The 10144-nt window shown below is 30.8% G+C and overlaps 1 protein-coding gene across 1 annotated transcript in view; it reads left to right on the top strand.

Annotated features, from left to right (window-relative positions):
- Positions 1-3408: 3408 nt before the first annotated feature.
- LOC100574878 overlaps positions 3409-10144 on the top strand; it is a 45538-nt gene continuing 38802 nt past the window's right edge. Inside the window, exon 1 of the mRNA XM_003242535.4 lies at positions 3409-4290. Within this exon, the coding sequence (XP_003242583.1) occupies positions 3850-4290 (441 nt within the window). The 5' untranslated portion in view covers positions 3409-3849. The remainder of the gene's footprint in view (positions 4291-10144) is intronic.

The following is a 10144-nucleotide window of genomic DNA, read 5'->3' as shown; positions in this document are numbered from 1 at the left end:
ACAACTTTGTAGGGTTCTAACAACGACCTACAATAATTGACCTAACAAGAACACAATAAAGCACTTAGGTGTGTGTTTTACTAAGGTACTTGTAGAAGAAAATCCAATTCACGATAACGATAATACTCCTTCATGATAAAATAATATTTAGTGGTACCTATGTATAAATATATATATTTTATTCAATATCTTTAAACTGTGTAACGGTATAGTGCCAAGTATAATATATTGATATTTTAAGGGAATGGCATTTTTTATTTTTCACATCTGTAAACATACTGAAGAATTGAGCTAGCTATTGAAAAAAATGTTGTGTATGATTGAACGTAGGTATATACAGTTTAAGTTGTATTATTTATTTGACTGCAATATGAATTATGATACACATCGACCACAAATCTCGTCAGTTGTATAGTTTAACGTGGCTGGCTTTAATAAGTAACCTGTTCAAGTGTTTTTGACAAATAAAATATCCCACTAGCAAAATATAGACGTAAAATAGCATAAATCCTACTTAAAAGGAAATAATTAAGTACAAGAAACTGGTTTTAAGATTATAATCATTATTTTATATTTTCATCAAACTATTTTATTTCTTATTAGTTCTTGGTCTATACAAATTACATACCTAACAAACTTATTTGATTAAAAATACTAATATTTACAATTAACCGTCATTTCTAAAAATATTAATCATTTTTCGGTACGACGTTTTTATGATATTAAGTAGCTCATAAAAATAAAACATCATAATAATGTTTTTAAAAATGATTTGATTATTTATCAAACGGTGATAGTTTTAAATCTTGAAAATTAATGCAATTTTCTAAATAACAATAAGAAATAAACTTTTACGGAGTAAAAGATGATGTGGAGCTATTTCCAAGTACAATAGTCACCTGTTATCATGGCCCAATCATGCAGTAAAAAATCATAAAATTGACAAAGATAATAACAGACAATAGTTATACATTTGTATTAATAATTATATGTGTCATTTGTGTGATAGCGATCGATCAATAAATGTATCCTTTTTCTTTTTATTTTATTCACTTTTATTAAGTTGTATGCAACAGTGTATTAACCTATCATTGATTTATGAAAGAATATTTTTGTGTTATTGTAATTTTTAATGAACCGATAGTATATAAGTGAGACATTTGCAAATTGTGTACAAATTGCTTGTGGCGGAAGAAAAAAAATGAATTCATTAAAAAAAAACAATTGATACAATTTTCAAACCATTGGTTTAATGGTCAATACTTAGGTAATAGTAATGACTCATGATGATGAATTCTAATGAACATTTCTATTCAATTGTGGTTATTGATAATTTACACTGTGTAAAAAAAGTATAAAGTATAATAATACACTATTATAATCGGTAGTCATTTCTTTACAGACTCCATGATGATGCGATTTTAACATAAATAATTGTACATTTCTTTAAACCGATAAATCCGGGTTATGTTAAAATTTAACATAAATATTTTATATTATTTTGAAACAAATTAATAAAACACAGTATGACTAATTTATTGATTCACTGCATAATTTTATACGTACGTGAGCAAGATCATAAAAACACTATATAGGTACTGACTACTCCGGACTTGTTCAATAATTTAACGTACACGTCCAAGTGTTAGTGAGTACATATATTATAATATTCATTAGGTATTTTAAGAACCAGAGTCAACTACATTTTTTGTAATTTACGCGGAATTAATCCGTTTGAATTATTAATTAAAGTGAACGCATTATGACTCATAGGTGTCTCGAAAAACAGATAATTTATAGATTAATGTTGTATATACCTACCTGCAGCCATTATATAATATGGATTTTAAATAAAACATATTTTATAATCAATTATATTTTTGTATATAATATAAAATAAATGTCAGAGTAAGTAATAAGTAATTATTATTGCAACACACTGTTAACATTGTCTACCATAAGAAACTTATATAAAGGAGTATTTGGTCAAAATTGCTAAGGCAGCAAATTTTTTTAATTCACCTACATCATAAGTGTTGGCAAAAAAAAACTATAATTAATCAATAAGTAAAATTCTCAAGTTATAAATAAAAATGAAACTAAACAAAATTAATCATTGTTTTTTTAATAGTCAAATAATTGTTCTTAATCTAACGTCAATAATAATCATCTTAAGTCTTTTTTAGTATCGACAAAATCAATAAATGTACCTATATTATATATATTTTTTAATTTATAGATCTTATTTAAATGTTATCTTTGTAACTTAAATCACAGGTTGATCTTTGAATAATCTAGAATGTATATATATTTATATTATTTTTGTGCAACACTGCATAAGATGGACAAAATTATTTTTCAAGGGTGTCTCACCCTACAAAAAAATTCGTTTGGAATAATATTATAGTATTGTTCAAACTTAAAGTATTATTAAAATCCCAGATATACCTAAATGGTAAACTTTTGGAAGACTTATTGATTTACTTACAAAAAATTTCAATACAATGCGGTTTACGCACGGTAAATCGTCATGTTAAGACTGCAAGTCTGCGTTTTTCAATAGTCGAATATACGAGTCGTTGCTATGTAAAATTCGAGAATTTTTTTATTACTTTTGTATAAAAGGATGATTTTATAATGTGTAGTTTAATCTTAGACGCGGATCGGGAAACAAATCTATGACTGATGTGAGTCTTATATAATATATAATGTCTTAAACACCATTATAGACTGGATTTTCACGTAGGTCCCGAAAGGTTGGATTAGACTACGAATCGCGACAGCTGACAATATTCTATTTTTAATTAGATATTTTAAATCAACCTTTTATTGGAGCAACAAGTACATTTCCCACAACATCAGACCGCGCTGTTCTTTGGATTACTCCCCCGCGTTCAACACCGTCGAAAAGGGGAAGATCGAAGAAGATAACAGGTGTGAGTGTGTGACGTGCGTATTTATTGTACTGCAGGTATAGTGTTATTGCGTTACTTTGTAAAAATATACGTATTATAATCTATAATTATTACGATGATGTTGCTTCTTAATAGTTTATTTGTTCTCGGGAGATTTTATAAGGAAACAGAATTTTGAACAGCCCTCGGGCTCGACTAAATGAGAAACACGCGCAGGTACCTATATATATATAATATGTATGCACATACCGTGTACCTGCACTTATATACACGTTGCACATCTATATATACAATGATTAAGATATTATAATATACATATTATAGCTGTATGTACCCGACGAAGGGGTGGGCACGAAGATGGAATATATATTGCGAGAGTGAAAAGATAGATTAATATATTAAAATATTATATTATATTATATATATATTACATGTGACGGTGGTGGGGCCGGCCCGTGCAGCTGCAACTTGGGAAATAAAACTCGGCGGCGTCGCGCGCCACCACAGTTCCGTCCGAGACCGGTGCGCGCGGTCATGTGCGAGTGTCGTTGCAGCGGAGCAGTTGCCTGCCGCCGAACGCGAGTGTTGTCCACGTGCGTCGTCCAAATCTCGTTGAATTTTCGAAACCGGCGGATGACCTACGCGACTCTGTAGACGATTTTTTTTTTTTTTCGAAAACCATTTCGACATTTTGCACGTCGATCGTGCACGTCCGTCGTAATATTATATTATTGGTATTTTTTGGTACTTAATAATATTTTAGCTATATAAAATAAGAATAAAACGTCATCGAACAATACTATTCGGAAGATTATCGCGCGGACACGGCTGCCGCAGACAAATCATATTACTGCGAATCCAGTGCAGACTATCGTCGTCGGTGCCATACCACACTGTTACCGCGGTTACATATTTCTACATACAGGGACGTGTCATGACCGCGGCCCCGCGAGTTTTGGCACTGGCCACTCTGCTGGCGGTCGGGGCTCAGACGCTGTCCTACGGCGGCGCGGACGGCCGTCACGCGGCCGCCGGCGTCGAACGGTATACGAAACTCGATCGGTTCCTGCATGATCGGCTGGGCCTGGCCGGCGTCTTAGGCGGCGGCGGTGTCGGCAACCGGTCCAGCCCGCCGGCGCCGACCACCGACCGGGGACTGTTGTCCAGGACGACTGCGGCCAGCGCGGCCGTACCCGAGGACGAGGACGACGACGGTGCGGATAACGAAGACGGCGATGACGACGATGACGACGACGAGAAGGACGAGCAGGACGAGGTGACTCCCGGGCCGTTCGTCAGGCTGCGGCACAGGAACAGTCAGGCTGCGGTGGCAGCGGCGGTGGCGGCCGAGAAGGACTTAGACGTCTACGGCAAGGTAATAATAATAATATAATACCTATAATTAGTAAAAATAATTTTATTGTGCACGGATTAAACAGAATAATGTGTACTGCACATTTCATTTATATACACGACAAAATATATAATATTATGGTCCTAAAAGGAAATTTAACTTTTTAGCCAAGTATTATATAGGTAGCGCATCTCATTATTTAAAAAAAAAAATTATTATAAATATTTTTTCATTATAATTAATTAGATATAGCCAATACATTTTGGTATCGATTTTTTATTATTTTTGTTTTATATATATTATACTGTTGTCATTTGTAGTATGAATTAAACTAAATTTTCTTTGCATTACCCAACGTAGTAGGAATATAATAAGTATGAAATTTGACAGAGATAAATGTATATTAGGTATAATATTATAGGTGATCGGACGTATAATGGCCAAAGACAAAAAATCCCGACAATTATGCTATGTGCCTATAATATGTGTATACCCGCGCTCACCTTTCGAACAATAGTAATTACAGGGTTAAACGGTCGTACCTTAAGCTGCATTCGTGTATACGAAGGTACATCGTGACAGTAATTATTTATGTGCAGAGCGTGCGTATTATAATATATAGGAATGTCCCTGCGCGAGACTCGTGAATAATAATTATCCGTGTATAATCGTAGGTACGATGTGTGTTGCAGCGTGCACCTAAATGCATGTAGGTACATATAGGTATATCGATGTACGGTGTGCACGCTGACAAATAACGTTATGTGCTTGAAGAGCATTTCAATATAATTCGATAGGTTGTTGGGTATACACGTTACAAAGCACATATTAATATATTATATAACATGGATGTGCAGTACTTGGCAGTATATGAAGTCGCATGTAAATATTGAGCATTGTGCATGTATCATTTTCAAATGCTCTCACGCGTATTTAAGTACCTGTATAATTATTAATATAATTTTAACGATTCTAAACACATTTTTTAGTATCTATAGATAATATTAGATTTTTATTACATTATTTTTTCTCCTAAAAAACGCATGTTTAGCCCGACATATTCAAATTCAAAATTATAACTTATTATAATATATACAATTTACAATTAAATTAACAAAAACAACAAACTTGACATTTTATACTTATTAAAAGGTTAAAACAATATATATATGTTAGTGCAATCTATTTGCATTTTTATCTACGCACGAGGCCAATAATAATATTATGATTGATGCGAGTACATCAAAATAATTGTTAACCGATACTAATTATTAATTAGTAATAGTAATGAATCATAAACAATGAACATAATAATATATATTTTATCTGGTTAAAGGATTTACTTATTAACGACCAAATAATCACCATTTTGATAATAATTGTATATATTTTTTTTATTTTAAAATACCAATGAATATTTAAATATTATACGAAAAAAAATTAATAAAAGAAAAGAAATCCATACTTACAAATTATTATATTTAAAAAATACCTATACATATTACATATATTTTACGACTAATATTTTTGTTGTATCCTACCATTGTCCATTAGTAACATAATAATTTAATGTACACATTATTTTGGTAACATCTTTGTGGTTCGTTCAAAAACCATGTAATATACATAACTAATAACAATTATTCTGACTTGATTTGAAATCAATTTATGCATCCATGTGCTTTTTTCGATTACCATATGACATACGAAATAATATATAATATTTTTGAAAATTACTTACTACTTATTCAACTAATAATATAAGCCAGACTGGTATTGCTGCAGGCTTCCGTGAACCGATTTTTTTTTTTACCCTAAATTATACATAATTTGTATTTTGGAAATGACCTATACACTTATTCAGCAGTTGAAAAGACGGTAAATGACCGTGAATGTGCGTAATATATTTAACGTTTTTATTTTTAGCTTTTCATTAAATTTCAAATGTTGTCATGTTGAAATATATTAAATCATATCGGTGTGTGTTACATTTGTAACATTATTAAATAAATAAAAAAAAATTTGTAAAAAAAATGTATAACGTTTATATAAATGTGAACAAAATAAATTATTCTACAGAGTGCAGAGTTTATTCATACCTATATATAAGGTATAATCATTTATTTTATAAATTACTTATAATACGATTTGTACATAAACACCTACAATTTCATTGCTGTTTTCCTCAATGGTTTAGATTACGTGATGATCTGCAGGTGATAATCCTAAGATCAATGAATTTCACATATAAGATGAATATAAATTATCACGAATGATGTGAAGACCTGAATCACGATTGAAAATAAATCGATTTTTAGACATTACTAGGAATAACAATATCCTTTTCCAAATTAAAACAATACATAATATTAATATCGATGACATTTTTATCGTTTTATACATAAAATACTTGGTCGGTTTTAAAAATTTATTTTATTAATGTTTAAGTCTTAATATTTTATAATTATCGGTAGGTATGGGTTGCAAAAAAATCAGGTACCTAGTACATATTTATATTATAAAATGCATGTTTATAGGTACTTACGTGTGATGTATAGCAAGTGAATAAATCAAATACACATATCGCAACCAGACGACTGTGATATGTGACACACCCCTAATGCATACTAATAATTTTGACCGTTAAGTCCTCGTAATAATTAATAATATTTCGCGAGCTCGTTTTATGTCTGAAGTTTTTTCGGTCCATCGATTATCCGTTTATTTTGTCCACGCATTCCCACGCGTACGCATGTACGCACGCCTTTTCGTACGATTCTGTGGCCAGGACGCGGACAAATTGCATGGTCTTTATATATTTTTTTCTATTAATATTTTTCATTTATCAAACGAGTTTCGCGTGAATTATAATAATACTGTTTACGAGTGAAAAGTGTTGGCGACCGCCGACCGGCGCATATCTATTAGATTTTACACTCGAATTGTGCCGACCGCACTCGAAGCGGTTAAACTATTAAATTATTATAATATGCTATAACACTAAGTATCTTGTATTCTTGTATGTATTTATCTGAAAAAAATTTTCGTTTTCCCGAAAATTATACCAATAATTAATATACTATAATACACCTACTTAGCGAAAACCTGTTGCAGAATCACGTGTATGCGATTTTCTCGGTGACATCGTAAAAAACTTACTCGAATTTGGAATAATTTTCGGACCATTCACCACGTCTGACGTAAAAAAAAATGCAACGTCAATTGAAACCAAACTCTCTGCTACTACTACTTATCCCGCCACTGCTTCAGGTCGCGTCTTCGAGTGCAACCGTAGGTATCGATCTCCGCGTATCTTCGTCCGGCTGTTGTAGTATAGTGTTCGTATAATACATCCGCCCAAACGATGTGTTATAATATTATTATTTTCGCAACTGAACGCCACGGTATAATAATACACATTTATATACGAGCTCTTTGAGTCTGTAGAATTCACAATTATAGAGTCCCAGACTGAGGCCGCAGTCGCCGCAGACTATCGTGCAATATATTATATTATTATTTATTTATACCGTCCGATTGCGCGCAGTTTAGCAGCCTCTGGGACCGTTTCCAAAAATAAAGCTTCCTCATAATATACATACTGCTCTTACTATTTAATTAATCGACATAAATCAATCGAAATTTCTGTACAACAGTGATGGCGTATATATTATTATGCATATTATATACTGCATAATAGTTTCGTCATAGTCCCTGCGGTCGGTGTATTATACAGTTAAACTTGTACGAGTATACGACCATGATCCGATGTGTATAAATCGAGTTCCGAATTAATGTCGAATTTCGATGTCGAATTATTATTACTATAAGCTCAATCCGTATTGTATGTGCGTGTGCTTACTTTATTTTCACCTTTCCGTGACGTTTCCGACCACGAAGTTTTGAGGCTACGGCCGTTTTAATTTTTGTTTTTAGTATTGTGTAAAAAGAAATATAATATATATAATATATATACTATATCAACTACTAGACTGATATTTAGCCAAATAGCCTAGCCGTCGAAAAGTAAATCACGAACACATTTTAATGACTCGTCTCAGTTCTGTTGTATACGAATACCTATGCTCTATGTATGCATACTTATATTTAGGTGTACGGTTTTAGAGAAAATATCGATAATTATTATGATTATTACACACGACAAGTTAATTGGACGGAATTCTAATTTATCGGAGGATTGATTTAATAATTACGGTTTTAACTTTTAAACCGTTTTACGAAAATTACCCACTTTCTTTCAGAGATGTAAACGTACAAAATAATAGTTACTAATTAATAACTATAATATATTGTACGTAAAGAATACGATAGAAGTACGCAATTTTGTTGAAACACGTAATTTAATTTATTACGAGTTTACGAGATGCAAACCTTTCATTTTTCAAGCAATAATTTATAGCTTATTTACAAAGATGTACATATTTACATATATTCAATATTCATTTTATAAGCTAATTGACAAAATCCATTAGCTAAATTCTTAAAAAATAGCTCTACTTTGTTATGTATTTTATTTTATATAAGAAACTTAAAAAAACACCTTTTTAATATAATTATATATTTAAACGTATAATACTTATAATATTTATCATAAGGTAGTATAAATAGGTTATTTGTTTTATGCATTGTAATACATTGTTATACTTAAAATAAAAATATTATAAAAACGTATTATATTGAAATATTGTTAAAATACACGAAGATTAAAGTTTAATTTCTGTTAGATTTAAAATTTAGAAAAATATAAAATCATAGATCAATATCGCATTTTCAATAACGTACCTAAATATCTATCTAATCGCATCATGAAATATGTTTTTTACTTGTATGCACGTACTTTGGTACTTAAATATAGACTATAGCGAAATTGGAATCACGATGAACAATTACAATGGAATTTATCAATGTTTGCAAACTTCTACTATAATATTTGAGTCTATATGACTATATGCACTTAATCATTTTGTCGGCTTATTTAAGTCAATGAGATAATACTAATTAAATTTTACTCACAAGTCATAATCAAGTACTTAATACAGCTCTCTTAGTAATTTGATAGTTGATAATGACATATTTCATAAATAAAAATAAAAATATTATAGTGAATGCTAATTACATATCAATTATTTTTTTTGTCTCCACTTGAGTATACCTATTTATAATAACATTATTAGTTTTTATGCATGTGTAATTTAATTGTAGCATAAACATGGACCACACGTTTGAACAATAAATAGGTAATTACTGTACAAGACTAATATTTATGGAGATTTGTTTTATGAATATAACATATTTAATCCAAATTCAATGTAGGTATAATACCTATATATTATATTCGTATTAGAAATGGTTTAGTTTTTTTCTAATTTGCTTATTTTTTTCCCATACTTTTATGTACCTTTGTGTAGGTTTGTTGTGCTCTTTTTTTACAAACTACATTTATAAATGTGTAATTATTTTTAACAAATGCTCAGACAACTTACATTTTTTTTTATGGTAATTCGGCCTAAATCGAATGGTGACTATTCAAAAGACACGAAAGATTTATTGTGCTAATTATATGTGTGTAACAAGTGAATTCCAGAGTGGTTAAGCCGTCTGATCGGGTCAAGGCGGCGTATTTGAACAATTTTTCAAATGTCTTTATATTATTATGCCGGCAAAAAATAAAATAAATAATAATACATAATACGTAATCGAACGATATATATATGTGCGTGTTATACGTATATTCATAGTCTGATAGTCACGTAAATAAGCATTTATCCACAAAGAAACGTCTTACAAAAAGCAAGTTCAAGTCATGCTACCTATATATACATACAAGACGCGTTGAGTGAGAATCACCTACTAC

This window comes from Acyrthosiphon pisum, chromosome A1 (assembly GCF_005508785.2).
Source record: "Acyrthosiphon pisum isolate AL4f chromosome A1, pea_aphid_22Mar2018_4r6ur, whole genome shotgun sequence".
NCBI lineage: Eukaryota > Metazoa > Arthropoda > Insecta > Hemiptera > Aphididae > Acyrthosiphon > Acyrthosiphon pisum.
The sequence above is the reverse complement of the archived record's forward strand: the minus strand, read 5'-3'. Positions and strand labels throughout refer to the sequence as shown.